The sequence below is a fragment of the Macaca nemestrina genome, chromosome 10 (assembly GCF_043159975.1).
Source record: "Macaca nemestrina isolate mMacNem1 chromosome 10, mMacNem.hap1, whole genome shotgun sequence".
NCBI lineage: Eukaryota > Metazoa > Chordata > Mammalia > Primates > Cercopithecidae > Macaca > Macaca nemestrina.
In genome coordinates this window covers 40,344,052-40,368,289 of record NC_092134.1, presented here as the reverse complement: position 1 = coordinate 40,368,289, position 24,238 = coordinate 40,344,052, and the positions used below count along the sequence as shown (strand labels likewise).

The following is a 24,238-nucleotide window of genomic DNA, read 5'->3' as shown; positions in this document are numbered from 1 at the left end:
GAACAAAGACAACATACCAGAATCTCTGGGACACATTTAAAGGAGTGTGTAGAAGGAAATTTACAGCACTAAATGCCCACAAGAGAAAGCAAGAAAGATCTAAAATCGACACCCTAACATCACAATTAAAAGAACTAGAGAAGCAAGAGCAAACAAATTCACAAGTGAGCAGAAGGCAAGAAATAACTAAGATCAGAGCAGAACTGAAAGAGATAGAGACATAAAAAACCTTTCAAAAAAATCAACGAATCCAGGAGCTGGTGTTTTGAAAAGATCAACAAAATTGATAGACCGCTAGCAAGACTAATAAAGAAGAAAAGAGAGAAGAATCAAATAGATGCAATAAAAAAATGATAAAGGGGATATCACCACCGATCCCACAGAAATACAAACTACCATCAGAGAATACTATAAACATCTCTATGCAAATAAACTAGAAAAGCTAGAAGAAATGGATAAATTCCTGGACACATACACCCTCCCAAGACTAAACCAGGAAGAAGTTGAATCTCTGAATAGACCAATAACAGATTCTGAAATTGAGGCAATAATTAATAGACTACCAACCAAAAAAAGTCCAGGACCAGAGATTCACAGCCGAATTCTACCAGAAGTACAAGGAGGAGCTGGTATCATTTCTTTTGAAACTATTCCAATCAATAGAAAACGAGGGAATCCTTCCTAACTCATTTTATGAGGCCAACATCATCCTGATACTAAAGCCCAGAAGAGACACAACAAAAAAAGAGAATTTTAGACCAATATCCTTGATGAACATCGATGTGAAAATCCTCAATAAAACAGTGGCAAACTGAATCCAGCAGTACATCAAAAAGCTTATCCACCACAATCAAGTTGGCTTCATCCCTGGGATGCAAGGCTGGTTCAACATATGCAAATCAATAAACATAATCCATCACATAAACAGAACCTATGACAAAAACCACATGATTATCTCAATAGATGCAGGAAAGGCCTTTGACAACATTCAACAGCCCTTCATGCTAAAAACTCTCAATAAACTAGGTATTGATGGAACCTATCTCAAAATAATAAGAGCTACTTATGACAAACCCACAGCCAATATCATACTGAATAGGCAAAAACTGGAAGCATTCCCTTTAAAAACTGGCACAAGACAAGGATGCCCTCTCTCACCACTCCTTTTCAACATAGTGTTGGAAGTTCTGGCCGGGGAAATCAGGCAAGAGAAAGAAATAAAGGGTATTCAATTAGGAAATGAAGAAGTCAAATTGTCCCTGTTTGCAGATGACATGATTGTATATTTAGAAAACCCCATCGTCTTAGCCCAAAATCCCCTTAAGCTGATAAGCAACTTCAGCAAAGTCTCAGGATTCAAAATCAACGTGCAAAACTCACAAGCATTCCTATACACCATTAACAGACAAACAGAGAGCCAAATCATGAGTGAACTCCCATTCACAATCGCTACAAAGAGAATAAAATACCTAGGAATCCAACTTACAAGGGATGTGAAGGACCTCTTCAAGGAGAACTACAAACCACTGCTCAACGAAATAAAGAGGACACAAACAAATGAAAGAATATTCCATGTTCATGGATAGGAAGAATCAATATTGTGAAAATGGCCATACTGCCCAAAGTAATTTATAGATTCAATGCCATCCCCACCAAGCTACCAATGACTTTCTTCATAGAACTGGAAAAAAACTACTTTAAAGTTCATATGGAACCAAAAAAGAGCCCGCATTGATAAGAGAAAAAGAAGTCTGGACTAAGGCTGTAGCAGTGGAAAATGAGAAGGAAGGATTCAAGAAACCTAGGAAACAGAGTGATAGGAATTAGTGCTAACTGCCTATGGGGGAGCAGAGAGCTGATCTCCCTACACAGCATCTGATAACATCCCATGCCATCTTCCTTTCATAGAGTTCTTCCTCCAATTAATATTGAAGAACTGCTGGATATCTTTTTCACACTGAAGGTCATAATGCAATTACACATTTTCTTTTCTAAAATACTACTTATTTTCTTTAACATTTTTTCATAAATCTAGGTTTCTTACTCTTTAATTATTGTTCTGACTCTTAACTAAGCTCTCCATGAAGTCTCAACAATGGCCATAATAGCTCTTTGGGCTCATGTTTGGGCTTTCAATATTTTTCCTCTGACAAACTCATCCATTCATTTTTTAAAAATGATTAAGAGCTTATTTGCTAGAACAGACAAAGTTCTCTTTGAAGAACTCAAATCCATTAGTGAAGAAGTTAAATGGAAAAAAAAAAAAACCAGACAAATGCAACAGTTGATAACTGCTCCATTATATAATACGTTTTTCTTTCGCTTACATTTTGCTTTCTCATTAAATTATAAGTTGCTTGAGAGTAAGGGGCCATATCCTATTCATTTTATATTTCCACATTAGATTTTCAACAAAGTTGGTGAGGGATTGTTGACTTAACAGCATGCTTTCTTGATTCTAGATCAGTAACTCCCAAATAGTCTTATGCTATATATAAAATGTTTTAAATCATCTTTAGATTACTTACAATACCATTAGGTAACACAACATTACAATATAAATGCTATGTAAATAGTTGTTTTTACTGTATTTTAAATTTTGGTATTATTTTTAATGCTGTAATATTACTTTTTATTTATATATATGTAGAAAATGTATAAGTGCATTATGACCTTCAATGTGAAAAACTATGTATCTATAGATATCTATTTATATATATAACTCTATAGCTGTAGACATAAAACTACATATCTAGATATAATGTGTGTATATATATTATGTTTTATATATATATTTAAGTGTGTACACACATACATCTATACCCATTTAAACATTATCCTTGTTTTCCCTACTTCACCATGGGCCAGTGACAATGATAACTTTGTCACGGCCTATTACTACATGGTCTACCCTATACACTGACACTCTCAAGTCACAGTTTGCTATACTTCCATATAATATCCAACAACTGTTTTACTTCTACATTGTATGGGTCACAGTACTAGAAACTTTAAATACATTATCTCAATCTTTACAACAACTCTATGGCAACATTAAATTGAGCTCAGAAGGATGAATCATTTCTCTATGACCAGTAAGTTAATGTGTGTCCAAATTTAATAAAATTAAGCAAAATTTAAATTCAGATCTGCCTGACTTGAACATCTCTAGATTACTTACAATACCTAACACAACATAAATGCTATATAAATAGTTGTTTTACTGTATTTTAAATTTTGAGTGTTTTGGTTTTGTTTTGTTTTGCTTTTCTGAGACAGAGTCTCACTCTGTTGCCCAAGCTGGAGTGTAGTGGCGTGATCTTGGCTCACTACAAGAGAGCCAAGGCTCCACCTCTGGTGTTCAAGTGAGTCTCCTGCCTCAGCTTTTGGAGTAGCTGGGACTACAGGTGCACACCACCATGCCCAGCTAATTTTCGTATTTTTAGTTGAGACAAGGTTTCACCATGTTGGCCAGGCTGGTCTCGAACTCCTGACCTTAAGTGATCCACCTACCTCAGCCTCCCAAAGTGCTGGGATTACAGGTGTGAGCCACTGCGCCCAGCCAATTTTGTATTATTCTTTAATGCTGTACTGTTACTTTTTATTGCTTTTCTTCTCCCAAATATTTTCAATTCCAACTGCAGTTACAGAATCTACAGATATGGAGGGTCAACTGTACAGGCGATATATATTAATCACAAATCCAAACAAAATATTATTATAACTCATAATTTTTAAATAAGAAAACAGTCTAAAAATACTTGTATTTTTTATTTCATAAGTTACAATGCTGTAAAAATGAAGATTTTGTAAATATTTGGATACAAGGCTAGTATATTTTGAAGAAAATGACCTCAGGATATGAAAGCATACAACCAAGTATGCACTGTGATAATTACATGTTGACTTTTGATTACATATGGTAACACAAACAAAATAATAGACACATTTTTCTACTCTTGGCTGTATTATTAGAGAACTACTATTTTGTAAAGTAGCATAATAATAGTTACAAAAACAGTGGTCAACATAAAATGTGTATTTTTGATTGTTTTAATTTACATACTTTGTACTTTAGTAGTATGACAGCCAACTCTTAATGGCATGATATATTTAGTTTATTCTACATAGTAGGGATTCTACTCTCTTCTCAACAGACCAAATTAACATGGACATACTAACAGTAGAGAAGGAACTCATTTTGTTCAAATATTTCATATTAAGTATAATCCATTTTTACCAACTCTTGGTCTGGACAAGCATTAAAACACTTAAGAATAAAAAACATGCTCAGTAATAAATTAGAATAGGTTTAGAAACGGAAACCATTAAAATATTAAATAATTAAAACTATATGAAGCTTTACACTAGTGAATGTTTTTAAGATATCCCACTTGTAATTTTTGTTCTCAGCCCTTAATAAGAATGATTTATTTTAAATTCCTTTAAATTTTTTTAATACACTATGAATGTTGCATAAATTATTTCCTTAAGTGTTTGTTATATAGTAGTAGTAGTAGTAGTAGTAGTAGTAGTAGTAGTAGTAGTAGTAGTATTTTGAGACAGAGTTCCTCTGTCACCCAGGCTGAAGTGCAGTGGCGTGGTCTTAGCTCACTGCAACCTCTGCCTGCTGCTCCAGCTTCCCAAGTAGCTGGGATTACAGGAATGCACCACCACGCCCTGCTAATTTTTGTATTTTTAGTAGAGACGGGGTTTCACCATGTTGGCCAGGCTGGTCTTGAACTCCTGACCTCAGGTGATCTGCCTGCCTCAGAGTGCTGAGATTACAAGCGTGAGCCACTGCACCTGGCCAGTTATATATTATTTTTAAAAAGGTAGTTTCATGTCTATCAAATGATTAGTACTATAATTTTAAATAACAACTATCTGACAACAGAGTTATAGTGAATGGAAATCCAGACTCAGGTATTTGATAATATAATCAAATGCTTTCATACATTAAACTTAGAAAAAATTTAGCTTATGTAAACTTTTCTATGTTGCAACTCATCTGTCTGTATTAATCATCATACTATTTTCTTAATTGCCAAGTTTTTCTTCTTATAAAAAGTAAACAAATATATCACTACCTTCTGTAAAACAGCAATTTTAAGCTCTCCTTGGAGTGCTTCAATTTGTTTTTTCTTCTGTTCACTTGATTGCTTTAGCTCATTTATGTTCTCCTGAAGTTGTTGCTCTTCTTTTTCCTTTTGTTTTAAAGTATTCTGGGCCTGTATAAGTTGTTCCTGCATTGAATTGAGTTCCAATTTCAACTGATGAGAAGCCTGAAAGAAAAAAAAAAAAATCTATGTAGCCTTCATTTGTTCATTCAAAAGACAATTTACTGAGTAACTACTACACTCCAGGCACTACTCTAGGAAGAAACTACTGAGGCTGTTGGCTACAGATAATTAATAAAGATACCTGCCCTCCTACTGATTTCATAACCAACACTATTCACTATTAGGTGACATGCTGGATTAATCTTTATTATTTGTTTAACACTACCTTTCTTTTTAACTTATAATTGTATAGTTACAGCTTGTAAATGATCTAGATTAGTATTCTCTTGTATCATGGAAAATAGGTATGTTAACATCAATGTCTAGATTGTTGGACGTCTATTGTCTTTCAAGAATATTCTCGGCCGGGCGCGGTGGCTCACACCTGTATTCCCAGCACTTTGGGAGGCCAAGGCGGGCGGATCACGAGGTCAGGAGATTGAGACCATCCAGGCTAACACAATGCAACCCGGTCTCTACTAAAAATACAAAAAAATTAGCCAGGCGTGGTGGCAGGCACCTGTAGTCCCAGCTACTCGGGAGGCCGTGGCAGGAGAATGGCGTGAACCCAGGAGGCAGAGCTTGCAGTGAGCCGAGATCATGCCACTGCACTTCAGCCTGGGCAACAGAGCAAGAGACTCTGTCTCAAAAAATAATGGAAAAAAAAGAAAAAAAAAGAATATTCTCATATGCCACTAAGCCTGTTGGCCACAGCTGACAAAATACATTTAGTATCTGTCTGATGACATTAAAATTACACTGCACAGGCCAGGTGCTCACGCCTATAATTCCAGCACTTTGGGAGGCCAATGTGGGCAGATTACTTGAGGTCAGGAGCTCGAGACCAGCCTGGGCAACATGGTGAAACCTGTCTCTACTAAAAACACAAAAATTATCCAGGCATGGTGGTGGGCACCTGTAATCCCAGCTATTTGGGAGGCTGAGGCAGGAGAATCGCTTGAACCTAGGAGGTGGAGGTTGCAGTGAGCTGAGATTGCACCACTGAACTCCAGCCTGGGTGACAGAGCGAGACTCTGTTTAAAATAATAATAATAATAATAATACACTGCAGAATAGTTACCTCATTTAGAGATCTGGGGCATATTTTACTACTATCTTGTTTGTACAATCCACCAGGATATGTTTCTGCTCAAATTCAGACATCATACAGAAGTCACATTGAGGTTCCTCTATCACCAAGGTAAATCACTATTATCTCCCACCCTCCAAACAAAGTCATGTTTTCACATTCTATGCATATTTCACTAAGAATCTAGCACTACATTCGAACATTTGACCATATCCAAAGTTACCTTTGAAAAAATGTTACTGTTATACATAGACGTCTCAGCTTATCTCCACAATGAATAGCAAATATTTTTATGCAAAACAGGAGTCAAACAGTATGACAATAAGGATGATATGATATGATATGATAACCAAGGACAAAATAATAACTAGTATGAGCATTTACTGCATTATAGTCAGTGTCCTGAGTACTTTAAAGATATTAACACATTTATTTCTCATAATAACTCTATCACACAGATTCATGTAGACTCTATCATATAGAAACCAGAGCACAGAGGTTAAGTATTTGGTCTAAAAGATGGCAAAATGGCATAGCTAATAAATGGCATAGCCAGAATATAAATTTGTACAATCTTGATTCAGAACTTGGGCATGAAGCAATTATTTGGACAATCTTGATTCAGAACTTGGGCATGAAGCAATTATAATTTTGCTACTTACATGGCTGGCATCTACAACACAAGTCTGCTTTCAATCAACAACTAGAATACAATCACATTAAATACTTGTCAGTACTATGTATTGCTCCTTTATCAAATCCGATTTTCTAGAAAGTTGCATGCCTGGACTCTAGCAGCTCGCAGGTATGGCTTCGGAGAGTAACAACCATATATTATATCCGTTTGTTTACTCGTTTGCTTGTCTGTTTTTGCTGGAAACAATAGAAGCGCTAACTACAGAAAAACATTTTGGTTGTTCTACAACCATTATCAAGTATACATTAGTATGAGTATAAATGTCCATGAATTAAAGAGCCATAAGAGTCCATGAAATAAAGGTCATTTCTATGGAAAGCCTTTTAAGATTTTTTTTCAACCATAAAAATGGTCCTTAACTCTGTAGTTAGCTGACTCAATTTTCTACCTTTATTAATTATATTTCTTTATTTGGACCTTTGATTATAAACTAGCTTAAGTCTTTTTAATAGTAGGTAAAATACAAATAACAGTTTTAAACTATATACATGATTTGTTATATTTCAGAGAAATAAACCTATGACCTAAATATCAATGTGAAAATGTTTAATTTTCTTAAAACTATAAAAAAAATTATCTGTGGAAATGCTGCCAAGAACAAACATACTTTATATATTTATTTGAAAATATAAAGACCTTACTATACTTTATACATTTATGTTACAGAAAAAAGAAAATCTTACCTCCTTCTCTTTTTCAAGTGACTTTTTCAGTTCCTTCTGTTCCCTAAGTGTGTCCTCCATCTGCACTTGAAGTTGATGCTTTAATTCTTTGCAAGTTTTCTCCTTAAAAAAAATGAAAACTATATTACATAAAAAATATTTGTAATAACCTTAAGAAGTTTAGTTTATAACCTTAGTAAGAAACACACGAGGAAATAAACTAAAATTATCGATGAGCTGAGACAGGATCATCCATTTCAATGATAAAACTAGGAAAATATTACAGAAATAATGGAGGAGGGACAACAAAACACTAAGGGTTTTGATCATCAACCAAGTCACAATGACATATTTTAAACAATATTAAGATGATATCTTAGAACACTTTAGAAATCACATTTTATGTCACACAATTCATTATAATTAACTTGCCACACTACTTTTACAGCAATGGGCTTCAAGAAAATGGAAGCAAGAAAACTTAGAAAACAATAAATTAAAAAGTGATCACAATAGGAAAAGTGTACAGATAGAAAATGTTTTCACCAAACAGGAAGGAACATAACACACATGAGAAAGACTGTGATATTCAACTGAAAATATTCTTGGCCTTCAGAAAATGGTGTGCTCACAGGTACATACACACCCACATTATTATCTTGGGCTTCTTCTCAGGTTAAGCAATCCCAATTTATTTCCTCATAAGAACTGCTTTAAATTATTTAAATGTGGAAAGAAAAGCAAACTGTGAATTAAGCAGAAAAATAAGTACATTTTAAATAAAATAATCACTTCTACTTAAGAAAGTAAATGTAAACTACTAACCAAGTCTAATATAGCGGCTTTTCCTTTCTGATTCTCCTTTTCAAATTCACTTTTGGAGTGTTTCAAAGAATCAGAAACTTTTGATAGTTTCTCCTTTACTGTAGAAAGCTCTGTCATTAAAGCTTCTTTCTCCATTTTCACTTTTTGTAGTTCTGTTACTGTTGTTTGAATTCTGTTATTCAATTCCTCGTGCTGAATCTTTGCTTCTTGACTTAAAGTTTCAAATTCCTGTTTCAGGACTTTTTTTTCTTCCTCTTGCTTGGTAAGCTTTTGCTTGATATTTTCAAGGGCTTCAGATTTTTTCTGTAGATCCAATCTTGTACTGGATACTCTAAATATTTTTTAAAAACTTTTTAAATAACACATAATTTACTATTTCTAATTTACCATTCAAAATTAATCATAAACAATTACTGAGTTCTGAAAATTTTTTTGTATAGTTCACAAGTAAAATCTAATTTCATAAAATCATACCACTGAAAAATACTTTAGAACATCTCATTTGATCATTTAACAGATGTAGATTATTTTTCCCAAGTCATATAAGTTAGTAGTGAAGACAAAACTATCTAAGCTTCCTGACTTAATGCATTTTTGTCCACTACAACTAATTCCCAGGGAAAAAAACTATGTATCACAGACCCTTTAGTCTATAACAGCCAGAAACGTTTTTCCATAAAGAATCTATTTATTATGTTAGTTCTCAACACAGAGAGAACTTTGTCTCTTTCCTTGAAAACATGAAACACATTATGTGTGACAGTTCTTAAACTTCAAAATATTTATGGTTAACCTAGAAAAAAATAAAAGTAAAAAAATAAAAGAAATATTTTATTTACAATATAGAGGGAAGACAAATGATTTACTTTAACCCTAGAACCTAGCAGATTATACAAAGGATTTGTTATCATTTGTTCCTTAATATAGGTCTCTTATACACGAATGAAAAAAGCAACAAGAATGAAGAAATAAAGTTATAGCTTTAGAAAGCTATAGACTTTTATTGTTTTCATAAAAGAAACTATGCAAATTATACAGCAAAACCCCCGATACACTATAAATAACAGCCATTTTTAAAGTCAAAACCAGATGCTAAGTAACAGCATTTCTAGAATGCACACTAGTTCCAGTGTAATCAGAATAAATTTAAAACCAATAAAAATAATTCAACAATATCTTAAAGGGAGGTTGTTAAAAGATGTACTAATAAAGTATTTGAAATTGTGTATTAATACAAAATCAAAACTGTATTTATACCTCAAAATCTGATTTTTTAGTTCTAGAAACACACTTTTACCTCCTTAAAAATAGCTAGAAAAGATGTTAAAGCTTAATAGGTTCACAAGATACTATGCCTCCCTGATTTTTAAAGATCCAAATGGAAAAGTCATTACACTAATATTATTTTACCATTTTAATGTAGTTAAAATCCCTGTCAAGCAACCCTAAAATTAAGACTCAGTATATTTATTTATATGCTGCTTAGCTTTTTCAAAATTAATTACAAAATCATAAGATTATGTGAAACAAAGAAGGCAAAACAGAAATAGAGGCTTACATAGTCACTGTGAAACTTCTTGTTTGTTTTTTTTAAGTAACTCAAAGAAGAAATACATGAGTCCACAATCATAGTTGGAAATTATAATATCTCTTTCTTAGAAACTGATAGAACAACCAGAGGAACAAATTGGCAAGAATATAGACAATAAGAACAGCACCGTAATTGTTATTTATAGGCCACTCCACCTAATAACACAGAGTACATATATGTGCACATGGAAAATTAATTATGATAAGCCATATGCTGGGCCTTAAATAAGACTTATTTTCAAAAGTTTGAATTTTACCAAGAATGTTCCCTGACCACAATAGAATTAAATTAGAAATTAGGGCTGGGCGCAGTGGCTCATGCCTGTAATGCCAACACTGTGGGAGGCCAAGGCAGGCGGATCACAAGGTCAGAAGATCGAGACCATCCTGGCTAACACAGTGAAACCCCATCTCTACTAAAAATACAAAAATTAGCAGGGTATAATGGCAGGCGCCTGTAATCCCAGCTACTCGGGAGGCTGAAGCAGGAGAATCGCTTGAATCTGGGTGGCAGAGGTTGCAGTGAGCTGAGATCATGCCACTGCACTCCAGCCTGAGCATAGAGTGAGACTCCGTTTCAAAAAAAAAAAAAAAAAAATCAGTAACAATAATATATCTAGGAGAGCCTCAATATTTGGAAAGTAAACATACTTATAACCTACACATTAAAGAAGAAATCACAAAGGAAATCAGAAAATACATTAAGCTGCAGAGGAATGAAAATACATTGTAAGATGGGAGGGAAACATTGGGTATATAAATTTAAGTGGGCTCTCAAAAAGGGAAGCCCTGTATCTTCTTATTTGGGCTGAAACCTGGGCTCATGGGTGGGGTTTAGTCAAAGTCTCAATATGTTTATCTGATATAAGAGCAGAAGGGACCCCAGCCCTCCTTGCCTAAGTAGTACTCCAGAAATGTAAGACCTAAGAGGAGAAATGTATGTACAAAGTACATAGACAAGAAAGATCTTAGTTTTAAAGGTTTTCCTACTCCAATAGGATGTGGGAGCCCTGTAAGTGAATTCTGAACCATGAGATTAGAACATAGAATGAAAATGGGTCCACTTCCATTGGGTCCATTGGAAACAGAAAGAACCAGTGGGCCTGCAGGGTTTTTGAGGAAAAGAACAAAAGCTATCTCAAAGATGATCTTCATGGACTGATGACTGCATTCTAGAGATAATGACGAACCATTTGGTTGGTAATGTAATGGATCAGATATGCTCCTCAAATACCTAGGCACTGGAAACTACAGTGAGGAGGAATGCCACCCCAGAGGCACAAGATGTGCTTCTATAACCTCCGATTCAAAATATCAGGACCCAATTTACTAGATATGAAAATGAGAATATTTTCACCATCTTATCCCCAAACAAGGATGAAAACCATGAAAGTATGAAACAACTTAATCATCAACTCTGATGTGTTTTATTTCATCTTTCTGAAGAGGACTTTTCTCAGGTTCTTAGTCTCTACCTTTACTACTGGAACAGTCAAGAGTCCTCATTCCCTTGACACAAGTCAAGTCCATCAACTCAGTCAGAGTAGGTGATTTGGTGTTTAAAGACAAAATGTAATCAAATGTAACCAGTCATATGAAGACATTCAAATGAATTGGGTGGAACTGATTGTCATCCATCAAAATAATGGTGAGTGATGTGTTCAATGAAGATCTCATCATGGCAGGACCCAAGTTCAGCATCAACATCAAGGGTAAGCTGGGCAAGAGACTAATTAATTCTACCTTGGGAGTGAAGGAATGATGCTGCAGCTAAGCACTTTTGTGGCTATATATGTTCAGAAGCACACACCCATTCTGCCACTAGAGATACTTGAAATTTCATATACCAATAAATCTTATAAGTCCCAATATCTTCTAAACCAATCCACCCTTATATTCAGAGGAGCCATGAATTCATTGAGCACTTTAGTGCAAATTATAAAAGATACCCTCCTTCAAGATAATTTATTCCATCTGTGGCAAAACTGTCATAATACACTGATGTTATTAGAATAGGGCTACATACTACCATCTGCAGAAATCTTACATCTAGCATTGACAAGTGAAAAGCGGGTAACTGAAAAAAAGAAACAGATACTACAAAATGTAGACAGACACAGAGAAGCTTTCACATTCAAAAGCTATTAAAAAAAAAGCAAAGTAAACACTAAGGTCTAAAGATGGAAACAATAAAGAGGAGAAATAAATAAGATAGAAAATTTACAAAATTAAATCAAAAGTTTTTTTTACAAAAGTCTGATAAAACTGATAAATCTCTAATTGATTTTTAAAAAGACAAATTACCACTATTAAGAATAAAGGAGGAACACTACTACAGATCCTAACAGACCTCAAAAGTATAATATTATCAACAATTGCCAATAAATTTGAAGTTTAGAGGAAATGAACACATTTCTGAAAGACACAATTTACCAAAACTGACTCAAGAAAAAAAATCAGGAAATTAGAATAGCTCTATATCTATTAAATGAATTGAAACCCAAATTAAACAACCCAGAAAGAGAACTCTAAGCCTAGCCAGTTCACTAGTGAATTTCATCAAACATTTAAGAAAAAAATAATATCCATCTCATACAAACTATTTCAGAAAGGAGAAGAAGAGGAAATACTTCTCAATTCCTTTTTAAGGCCAGGATAACTCTGATATCAAAACCTGACAATGATATTAAAAGAATACTACAGACCAATATCCCTCATAAATATATGAAAAAATTTTAACAAAGTATTATCAAATCAAAAACAGCAATACATAAAAAGGTAACACAGCACAGTCAAGTTAATTTATTCCAGGAAAGCAAGGCTGGTTTAATAGTAAATCAACAAATGTAACTGCCCATATTAACAGAATAAAAGAGAAAATCCATATGATCATATCAACAGATACAGAAAAAAAAGGTGATAAAATTCAATCCAAGCACAATAATTGTTTCTTTTGTAATCTTTTTTTTTTTTTTTTTGAGATGGAGTCTCGCTCTGTTGCCCAGGCTGGAGTGCAGTGGCATGATCTTGGCTCACTGAAACCTCTGCCTCCTGGGTTCAAGCAATTCTCGTGCCTCAACCTCCCGAGCAGCTGAGATTACAGGCATGTGCCACCACTCCCAGCTGATTTTTGTATTTTTAGTAGAGACAGGGTTTCACCATGTTGGCCAGGCTGGTCTCGAATTCCTGACTTCAGATGATCTGCCTGCCTTGGCCTCCCAAAGTTCTGGGATTACAGGCATAAACCACAAGGCCGATAATTTTTTTTTAATATATAAAAGTTATCAAAGGTAATGTCTTCAATCTGATAAAAGAAATCTCAGTAAAACCTACAGCTAACCTCAAACTTAATGATGAAACATTTAATATTTCCTGCCTAAGATTAGAAATAATGCAAAGATGTTTGCCATTACTATTTACATTCAAAATGTTACCGGATGCCCTAGCCAGCAAGAAAAAAGATATAAAAGGCCTATAGGTTGGAAAGGAAGTAGTAAATTTGTCTCTATTCAGAGATAACATGAATGTCTAGTTAGAAAACGTCAAGAACTCTACAAACAACTACTAAAACTAAAAAGTAAATTGAGAAAGGTTAAAGGGCAGAAAAGTCAATATATATTTAAAAATTGCATTTTTATACTAGCCGTAAGTGGAAAATTAAATTTAAAAAACAATTACATTTACAATAGCATTAAAAAATACTCAGGAATAAATTTAACAAAAGATGTACAAGGCCGGGTGCGGTGGCTCATGCCTGTAATCCCAGCACTTTGGGAGGCCGAGGTGGGCGGATCACAAGGTCAGGAGATCAAGACCATCCTGGCTAACACGGTGAAATCCCGTCTCTACCAAAAATACAAAAAATTAGCCGGGTGTGGTGGTGGGCGCCTGTAGTCCCAGCTACTCAGGAGGCTGAGGCAGGAGAATGGCATGAACCCAGGAGGCGGAGCTTGCAGTGAGCTGAGATCGCCCCACTGCACTCCAGTCTGGGTGACAGAGTGAGACTCCGCCTCAAAAAAAAAAAAAAAAGATGTACAAGATGTCTATGTTAAAAACAGTAAAATACTGCTCAGAGAAATTAAAGAAGGCCCAAGTAGATAGAGATACATGTTTGTGTATTAGAAGACTCAGTGTTGTTAAGATGTCACTTCTCCCCAAATTGATTTATAGCTTCAAGGCAATTCTAATCAAAATCCAACAGTTTTATTTGTAGACATGGACATGTTAATACAAAAATGTATATAGAAAAGCAATGAACTTACAGGAGTCAAGACAATCTTGAAAAATAATAAAGGTGAAGGATTAGTACTTAATATCATAAAGCTACCATCTTATGGTATATTACAAATATCTTATGGTTTCTTTTGTGTGTTATGCCACACCAACTTAGCTACATTTATAACTTTCAATATCATAATTATATGATATTAGGTACTATGATATTAGGTACCAACACCATGATACTGGTGTCAGGATATCATGTAGACACACAGACTGTGGTTGTCTACAGGAAAAGGATAAGAAAGGTATTGACTAGAAGGGCAAGTGAGAAAGCTCCTGGAGTGATGACAATGTCCTATATGGGGTTGTGGCTAGATGCATAGATACACAGAATATACACTTATTAAAACTCAAAGTACATATGTAAAATCTGTGCATTTAACTATGTGTGAATTTTGCACCAATAATAAAAACAAGAAGGCACACTGGTTTTTGTATTTCTTTTGTCGTCATAAACATAGACAATCTGTCAAAATGCATCAAAAAGCTGAGGTCATTTTTTTTTTTTTGAGATAGAGTATCGCTTTGTCGCCCAGGCTGGAGTGCAGTGGTGTGACAGCCACAACCTCCCGAGCTCAAGCAATCTTGCTATGCTACCCAGGCTGAGAAGATAACTTCTTTTAAGAAAGAATCCATTCCCTATTTGGTATAACTAGAAGTCTAACTACTTTTGGATAACACATAAATATCCCCGAATTTTTTAATTTTACAGTAATTTACTCAAATTTGTGAACAACTCAAAACAAGGTTTATGCCAGAGAAATGAGCACCATATCATTGTTGAAAAGAGACTGGATGATCCAAATTTTATAAAACTAAGTTTTCCGTCCTTTCTAGTGAAGTTTAACCATATTATGATGGCATTATTTTTTCATTCACATTAACCTCAGTTTATAAAATCAACACAAAATAAATATTTAATAAATCTTTAAGCACGATGATAGCAAAATTCAAATCTGAAGGAAATTTTAATACTAGTTTAAAATCTTTTCCCTTAATTTGTAAGTAAAGTGGTTTAGCTTACATTTCTTTCTCCATTTCAAGTTGTTTACTCAATTCTGTGGCTCTAAGCTCTAAATCTGTGTTCAGCTGTCTTTGCTGTTGTAGATCTTGCAAAGCCTGCTCCTTGCTTGCTTTAACTTCGAGACTATCAGCTTCTAGTTTCTATGAAAGAAATATGGTATGGCAGCCATTTTAATATTAGTAATTATCAATCCATTATTAAATATTATAACATTTGTTTACATTCAAACAGGTATGACACACAAAAAAACATAAAATATTTATTATAATAAAAAACATATTCTGAAACCATTACTAAGGGTGTTATTTATTTTAAAATCTTTCAGAAGATCCAGCAGAAAGCTTTATACATGATAGACAGCCACTAAGTGTTGATGTTTAAAATTAATTCTTGGCCAGGTACGGTGGCTCACACCTGTAATCCCAGCACCTTGGGAGGCAGAGGCAGGCAGATTACTTGAGGCCAGAAGTTCGAGACCAGCCTGGCCAACATGATGAAACCCTGTCTCTACTAAAAAAAAAAAAAAAAAAAAAAATTAGCCAGGCGTGGTGGACCGTGCCTGTAGTCCCAGCTACTCAAGAGGCTGAGGCAAGAGAATGGCTTGAACCCGGGAGGCAGAGGTTGCAGTGAGCTGAGATTGCACCACTACACTCCAGCCTGGGCAACAGAATAAGACTCCATCTCAAAAAAAAAAAAAAAATTAATTCTGAATAAAACAATCAACTTAAAAGAAACATAGAAACATAAATAGTTATTACCTCAGTAAAAGTTATTAACTCAAGTATGAAAAAATAAGTTAATAGGTTTACTAATGTACTCACTTAAAACATATTATCTTTTATAGTCACAGTTAAAAACACTGATGTAATTACAAGATATTTAAAACTAAAATGAAGTTCTCATGTACTCCTTCTCATTAACACCTACTGATCCTAAATATAAAGCAATTAAGTTCCTGATTTTGTTTCTTTAATCTCTTGGACTAGATGACATTGTTCTTCAGAATATAGTTTGCATCTCACATGTATACATGTAATTATGTATGTGGTTTTACAAATTTACAAAATCAAACTGTTAAATAGAAGCTTGAAAAGCTTTACACAATGTATTTCCTTGCAGTGGTAGTGATTTTGCACACTAAATATTTTATAAACTGATTAGTACCTGTAGCCCTTACCATTGACCTACACTGAAAATATTCATTAAATAAAAGATATTTGATGTAGCTAAATTAATTCTGCATGTCTATATAAAAAATATAAAATACTCCCTAAAATGATAATTACGAAGTGTTAGAGCTGATAATCACAATAAAAACTCAGTTCTAAATAACCACTGTTTTTAATAGGTACCCAAACAGAATATTCATCAGACACTTAGCAGTAAAATAATCCTTCTATTATTTTTAACCATGCCTAAAGTACTTTGCCTTTGCTATTATCATTTGCCATAAAGAAAAAAGGGAACCTTTAGAATTGTAAATGTAAGTATTCCCCCTTACTATATTGGTATATACATTTCATGACTCTAAAATCATACACACATGCTTCAGCAGGTTGTGGAAGTGTAAGTTACATATATAGAGTAACTTGAGAAGTTTTTGTTTAACTGATAGTAGCTCAAATTTTTTAAATTTATTTTTCATTTTTTTATTTTTAGCCAAAGGCAGTTAAGCAGCAAGTGGTTCTAATTTAAAGGACACAAAAACTCAGGTCAAATCCTTCTGAGATGTCTAATCATCTTATCTCTTCAGTAAATCAACACATTCACTTGGCGTTGTGTTAAAGTAAGATGCAGTTTACTATAGTCTCAATGTGTTACTAAGTTAGAAGCAAAGTCCAAAGGGTATAAAGTTCTAAAAAGGAAAAAGTCTACCATATCTGAAATGTGATATTGGAGTAAGTTGGTAAGAGATGGAAGAATGAAGGAATAGAAAAGACTTCACAACAAAAAATTGGTAAGTTCCTTGTAATTGTAGAGTAGATCTCTGGTTAGCTGTCTTTAGAAAAAGTAACACATTACAATGGAATCAGTATGTAAGCTGACTGCCATTTATAAAAGATGCTCATTAAAGAAGAAATTAAAAATAAAGATATAATTCAAAATTAAGACATGAAAAATTACAAGTAATTAAAAAAATTTTATACCACACCTTCACCTTTGTTAATTAAAAATCTTTGATTCCATGTAGGTCATGAGATTCCATTGCTACTGAAGTAGAAAATGTAACTAAATTCAACTTCTTTTATACAAACCTTAATTTGACCTTCTAGCTCTTCAGTTTTCTGTTCTAAAGAGAGGTGTTTCTCTTTATATTCTTTAAGATGACTTTCCAGCTGACTGCAATGTTCTTGCTTGTCTTGTAACTTTGCAGTGACCTGATCCAACTGAGTAGTAATCTTATTTAACTCCTTTAGAAAAGTACAATTGAAGAAAACTTTGGTAAGGTTTACTATATCATAGTGGCCAAATGTTCAAAGTAAAATTGAAAACTCTAATTTTATTTGGAGTAAGAGCTCAGATAAGTCCAATGATATATCAGAGGCTAGACTTACCTACCAGTATAAACGACATGAACTCACTTCTTGCGTAGTCTGAGATCCTAAGTTTATATGTATAACAGTTTAATAACTTTCCAGTGTTTATTTAGGAAGAATCATTTTAGAAGCCAAAACAGAATATTAGCCAGGCTAATAATAAAGTAACACTTTTATATTATAATTAAATATTTTCAATGTTCAAGACACCATTTTTAAAAACTATGTTTAAAAAAATTACAGTGATTACATCTATGATGCTTTTCAATTCATTTGGAATATTCAGTTGCACAAAAAAATAAATAAATAAATAAAAATTACTAGTAAATCGACTATGTACCAAAAGTAGGACACATACCAAATTTAACAGCAAACATTCCATTCAAATGGGTTTTCGGTAAAGGGTAAATATAGAAAACCGTTTTGTTCTGTTTTTTAACTTGATATACTTCTGTATTGTTTTTTAAAAAATGGACCAATAAAGCCGGGTGCGGTGGCTCACCCCTATAACACCAGCACTTCAAGAGGCCAAGGTGGGTGGATCACCTGAGGTCAGAGTTCGAGACCAGCCTGACCAACACGGTGAAACTCTGTCTCTACTAAAAATACAAAATTAGTCAGGCACAGTGGCACATGCCTGTAATCCCAGCTACTTGGGAGGCTGAGGCAGGAGAATTGCTTGAATCCGGGAGGTGGAGGTTGCAGTGAGCCAAGATTACAGCATTGCACTCCAGCCTGGGCAGCAAGAGCAAAACTCCATCTCAAAAGAAAAGAAAAAAACCAGAAAGATCAATCACTAATATTACTCTCTGAATAGCAAGTAAAATTTAAAAACTTCTACCAGTAAAAGCTAAGAAAAATCTACCAGCAACATTCACCTTGACCCTGAAGTAGGACGCTTCTATTCTACCAGAGTACTGCTCTGTATTCCCTCCAGCTCCTTACTTCCTCCTATTCCCAAGAAACGAGTAACTCTTATAACTGAGGTAGAATATATAGTGTTCCTTTTCCCACTTCCAAGTGGCAAGTACATTTGGGTCATGGTCCAGTCTACCTACTAAAAGCAAATGTGGAGGTCTGCCCCTTCCAACCACCAACACTTGAAGGGATGAGGCAACAATTCAAAAGTTAGGAGTAAATAGTACTGCTCTACACCAAGATCTAGGCTAGGGGAGAAGGACAGTATCAGGAAACCAACCACAGCTGCACACTAGTAGAGCTTTATCAAAAACAAAGCTGTTATTTTTATCTCCATCTATGTGACCCTCACCTTTACTACTCAACCGGTTCTGAACTCATGGAGAAATTAAGGGGGATAAGCAAGTCTATCACAAGATTATACAAAACTGGGTATCGTCTTTACATGTTTGCAATTTGTTTATCTACCAAAGCACTAGGTGATAGAGAGTATGAAATTGCATCTGTTTCCCTACCTGCTGTTTATCTTGTAATGCATTTTGAGCTGTGTCCAAATGATTCTGAAGATCAGCTCTTTGGGCAGTTTTTGCTGCTTCTGCTGATAGCAACAGTTCGGTTTTGGCTTTAATCTGTAACAAAATTTATAAATTATTTAATTTATATTTAGTTCTTGATTTCCTCTTGCTTGAATGCACACTGCTTTTGTGACTAAAGAAACTATTTAAAAATTAAGTCATTCACAGAAACAAATGGATTTATATATTGAAAAATATGCATGTGAAAAATTCCCAAAATAGGAATGACAGGGGAGAAGCCTCCTAATAATGCTGGATAAACAATAAAAAGATATCCTTATATGATTCCAAAACACTTCAGTATTCCTTTGCTAAGAAACAAAAGGTACACTTTTTTTCCAGGAAAACGCCACTGTGTTTTTCAGAAGTGAATATCTGAAAGTCTACCACTATTATGATAAAGTAAATAACCACGCCCCCAAAAATGATGACTCCAAAGATAATCAAGAATTACAGAATTTAAGGACTCAGCCAGACAACTGGCACTTTGTAAAATTCAGTATTCCCTGATAATTTCTCACTTAAAGGGTTTTATTTCTGATGCTCAGTCAAAATATTAAACATTAAAAATTAAAGGCTGCCGATAAAATCAAACAAGCAAAAAGATCTATCTTGTTATCAAAAGTAACACTTTTAAGTGTTGAATACCTTTAGTACAACTCACCTCAAATACGAAAAACAAAAAATAGGCTAGGTGCGGTAGCTCACATCTGTAATCCCAGCACTTTGGGAGGCCAAGGCAGGCAGATCACTAGGTCAAGTGATCGAGAACATCCTGGCCAACATGGTGAAACCCCGTCTCTGCTAAAAATACAAAAATTAGCTGGGCATGGTGGCACGCACCTGTAGTCCCAGCTACTCGGGAGGCTGAGGCAGGAGAATCGCTTTCACCTGGGAGGTGGAGGTTGCAGTAAGCTGAGATCACGCCACTGCACTCCAGCCTGGCGACAGAGCAAGACTCTGTCTCAGAAATAAAAAAAGAAAGAAAAGCAAAAAATAAAATATATATGTAAAAACGTATATTTAAAATTAACATATTTTGAGAAAAGAGTAAAAATTGGGGGAGCATTCTTTTAGCTGGTTGATGAGAGGATCAATGAACATAAGAAATCCAAGATTTACACTGTATGGATAATTACAAGCTGAAGGAAAAATTCAAATTTTTTCTCAATATCGAAATAATTTTCACGGAAATAATAGTTACATCAAGGTGTATACATCTACATTGATTTAAAGGTGAAAACTAAAGAAATCTTCCCTTTAAACAATACATAGTAAATCTATACTGATTAATATATAGCATGGACTACAAATATATTTTTGCAGAAGTCAGCTTTATTTACATATGGCATTTCATCTATCTGAGGAACCAAAAATTCATGAAATATTTTAACATATGATAATCACTCATGATCTTTTTTATATAGCATGCTTCAACTAATGGAATATATGTATATTCCAAAAGTTATGTAGCATACAAAGAAATTTTGGGGGAAATTAAATAATTGCTCCACTGGTTTGCCTTATTTTAGAAAGGCTTCTGATGGGGGGAGGGAAATGTGGCTATTCATATAGCCAGCCCCTCTCTTTGCCCTTTTTACAGGCAATGACTAAGTACCAATTACTACAAGGCTACGATTGTTGCAACTTTTGCATTAAAGCCCTTAAAACAGTAAAAGCAGTGAAGTGCCCTCATACATGTGCTTAATAATAATGTACCTTGATGCTATCCTGATCATGCACACAAGGAAGTACTGTGGAACTAGGGATCAAAAGGTGTATTATAGAACTTAAAACTGAGAAACAGCTTAAAAGCCTCATTTGTATAGTTAAAGGGACACTCCAGAAAAAAACATTACCTTAACAGTTAAGCTACAGCTGGCTACAGCTAATACCCTTTGGCTAAGCACTTTCGGTTGACATTCTTTTATTAATAATATCACTTAAAGCACTAGGTTTTTCTCAGAGTCCTAATTCTCAAAAGAAAAGTAAGGCCATACATCCTACTTTATGAACTAACCCTAGTTCATAACGAAGTTAAAGTAGTTTTGAAAAAAGCCTCAAAAACTTAAAAAATATCTACAGGTAACATTTTTCAGAGTAATGGCAAAGAAGAAGTTACTGTCAAGGTGATAATGGGAGCAATGATAGTAACAAAAAAAATGGGCTGATCTCATTGTTGGAATTAGTTCTGAAATGAATAGCAGTGGAAGGGCAATCTTTTGTAAAGGAAAGGACCCTGCAACACAGAAAGAATCACAGACTGTCCTAATACATTAGTACATTCACATTGTCACTAGACTCCCATTCCCTCCCCATTCCCCTCTCCCTTACATTGGACATCCACGTAACAGGCTATCATATACATCTAGCAAATAATTTTTTAAAAAAGAAAGAAATGTATATTCTCTCCAAGTTCTAATAAGTATGCCAGTCATATTATTTCATTATATTCCTTATTTCCAGTGGAATCATTATCTTAAAGTAAAATCAAGCCTTGAACTATTTCTATAAATTTCTATTCTATATCACAGAACAAGAAATCAATAGTAAGAATGGAGAAAAAATTACGTCTTACTGCTCACGCCATGATTGACTCATTGAGGAAGACTGCTATATAGACTTCTGAAAGAATATGGCACCACGTAGGGGAATTTTTTTTTTTTTTTTTTTTTTTTATACTTTAAGCTCTAGGGTACATGTGCATAATGTGCAGGTTTGTTACATATGTATACTTGTGCCATGTTGGTGTGCTGCACCCATCAACTCGTCAGCTCCCATCAACTCCTCATTTACATCAGGTATAACTCCCAATGCAATCCCTCTCCCCTCCCCCCTCCCCATAATAGGCTCCGGTGTGTGATGTTCCCCTTCCCCAGGCCAAGTGATCTCATTGTTCAGTTCCCACCTATGAGTGAGAACAGGCGGTGTCTGGTTTTCTGTTCTTGCAATAGTTTGCTGAGAATGATGGTTTCCAGCTGCATCCATGTCCCTACAAAGGACACAAACTCATCCTTTTTGATGGCTGCATAGTATTCCATGGTGTATATGTGCCACATTTTCTTAATCCAGTCTGTCACTGATGGACATTTGGGTTGATTCCAAGTCTTTGCTATTGTGAATAGTGCCACAGTGAACATATGTCTGCATGTGTCTTTATAGCAGCATGATTTATAATCCTTTGGGTATATACCCGTAATGGGATGGCTGGGTCATACGGTACTTCTAGTTCTAGATCCTTGAGGAATCGCCATGCTGTTTTCCGAAATGGTTGAACTAGTTTACAATCCTATCAACAGTGTAAAAGTGTTCCTATTTCTCCACATCCTCTCCAGCACCTGTTGTTTCCTGACTTTTTAATGATTGCCATTCTAACTGGTGTGAGATGGTATCTCATTGTGGTTTTGATTTGCATTTCTCTGATGGCCAGTGATGACGAGCATTTTTTCATGTGTCTGTTGTGGAATTTCTTTTTTTTAATCAGAAGTCAGACTTATAAAGGAAGATTTAAAAAATCAAAGTAAAAAAATATTTAACATAGAAATCTAATGGTATAATATCAAACTAATTTGAATATCAAACACAACAATGGCATGATCAAAACAGGGAAAATCTAAAAGATTTAGTGATTTCACCAAGTGTAGCTTGAGGAGAGAGAGAGCACACCCGAGAGCAAGAGCCAGAGAGAAAGAGAGAGAGAGGGAGGGGAGAGAGGAAGAGTGAGAAGACGACGGAAGGGAAGAGGGAGAGAAAGACAGAGACGGGGAAGCGGATGAGAGAGTCAAACAGGAAAGTTCAACTAATTGTCTAGATATAGCCTTTATCTAATTCCTATTTCAAATTTTTTTCAATTAATATGCAAGGCAAAAAGAGATAAAAACAGAATTTAAAACATTTGATGGTCTAAAACTGGTGCTTTATACAAACATTAAATTTAATATTACCTGTATGTCAAGCTGGGAGACCTTCTCCTTGCTTTCATTTAATTGACTATTTAATTCATTGACACTGGTTTCTAGAGAAAGGACACGGTCTTGTGCAGCTCTAAGATGTGCCTTCTGCTCTTGTACCTGGTCGTGCAAATTCTCCTGGGCTTGTTTATGGCTTTCTGACTGATTCTTCAGCTTCTCTGTTAGTTGAGTTACCTGTTATACAAGTAAGATTAATCATGAAGTTCACAAATGATATAACAAAAATTCAGAAACCTAAATTTAAGAGCCATGAGAATATTAAACTGCTTTATGATAGTTTATCTCAAATTTTTTCAAGTAAAATTATTCACTTTTCCAAAATGTCAACATAGTATCTCAAATACCAAGAAATAACATTAAATTCAAAGACTGATATTCCTTTTAAAATAATCTTTATTGAGCTGTAAGTTATATAAAATTCATTCAACTGAAGTTGTACAATTTGAGATTTGATGAATGCATACACTCATTTAACTAGCCATCACCACAATCAAGATAAAGAACATTTCCATTATTCCAGAATGTTTCCTCATGCCCTTCTGCAGTCATTCCTCCCATCCCATCTCTAACTCCAGCCAATCACTGATTTGGTTAAGTAACAAGATTTCTTTATATGTCTGGGCATTTCTGAATTGTCAGATACACGTATTGCAAATGTTTTCTCCCATTCTGTGTTATGGCTTTTATTTTCATAATGATATCTTTTGAAGAGCATACTTTTTAAAATTTAGATGAAATCCAAGTCATTTGACATTTCTTTGATGTACCTTGCTTTGAGTTCACCAA

General features: G+C 34.6%; 1 protein-coding gene across 1 annotated transcript in view; it reads right to left on the bottom strand.

Annotated features, from left to right (window-relative positions):
• LOC105483719 (early endosome antigen 1) overlaps positions 1 to 24,238 on the bottom strand; it is a 161,711-nt gene that overhangs the window by 18,321 nt on the left and 119,152 nt on the right. The window contains exons 15-21 of the mRNA XM_071071314.1: positions 23,426 to 23,626; positions 19,422 to 19,535; positions 17,707 to 17,862; positions 15,452 to 15,591; positions 8,557 to 8,887; positions 7,753 to 7,854; positions 5,091 to 5,285 (exon numbers count right to left, since the gene is read on the bottom strand). Coding sequence (XP_070927415.1) covers positions 5,091 to 5,285; positions 7,753 to 7,854; positions 8,557 to 8,887; positions 15,452 to 15,591; positions 17,707 to 17,862; positions 19,422 to 19,535; positions 23,426 to 23,626 — 1,239 coding nt within the window. The remainder of the gene's footprint in view (positions 1 to 5,090; positions 5,286 to 7,752; positions 7,855 to 8,556; positions 8,888 to 15,451; positions 15,592 to 17,706; positions 17,863 to 19,421; positions 19,536 to 23,425; positions 23,627 to 24,238) is intronic.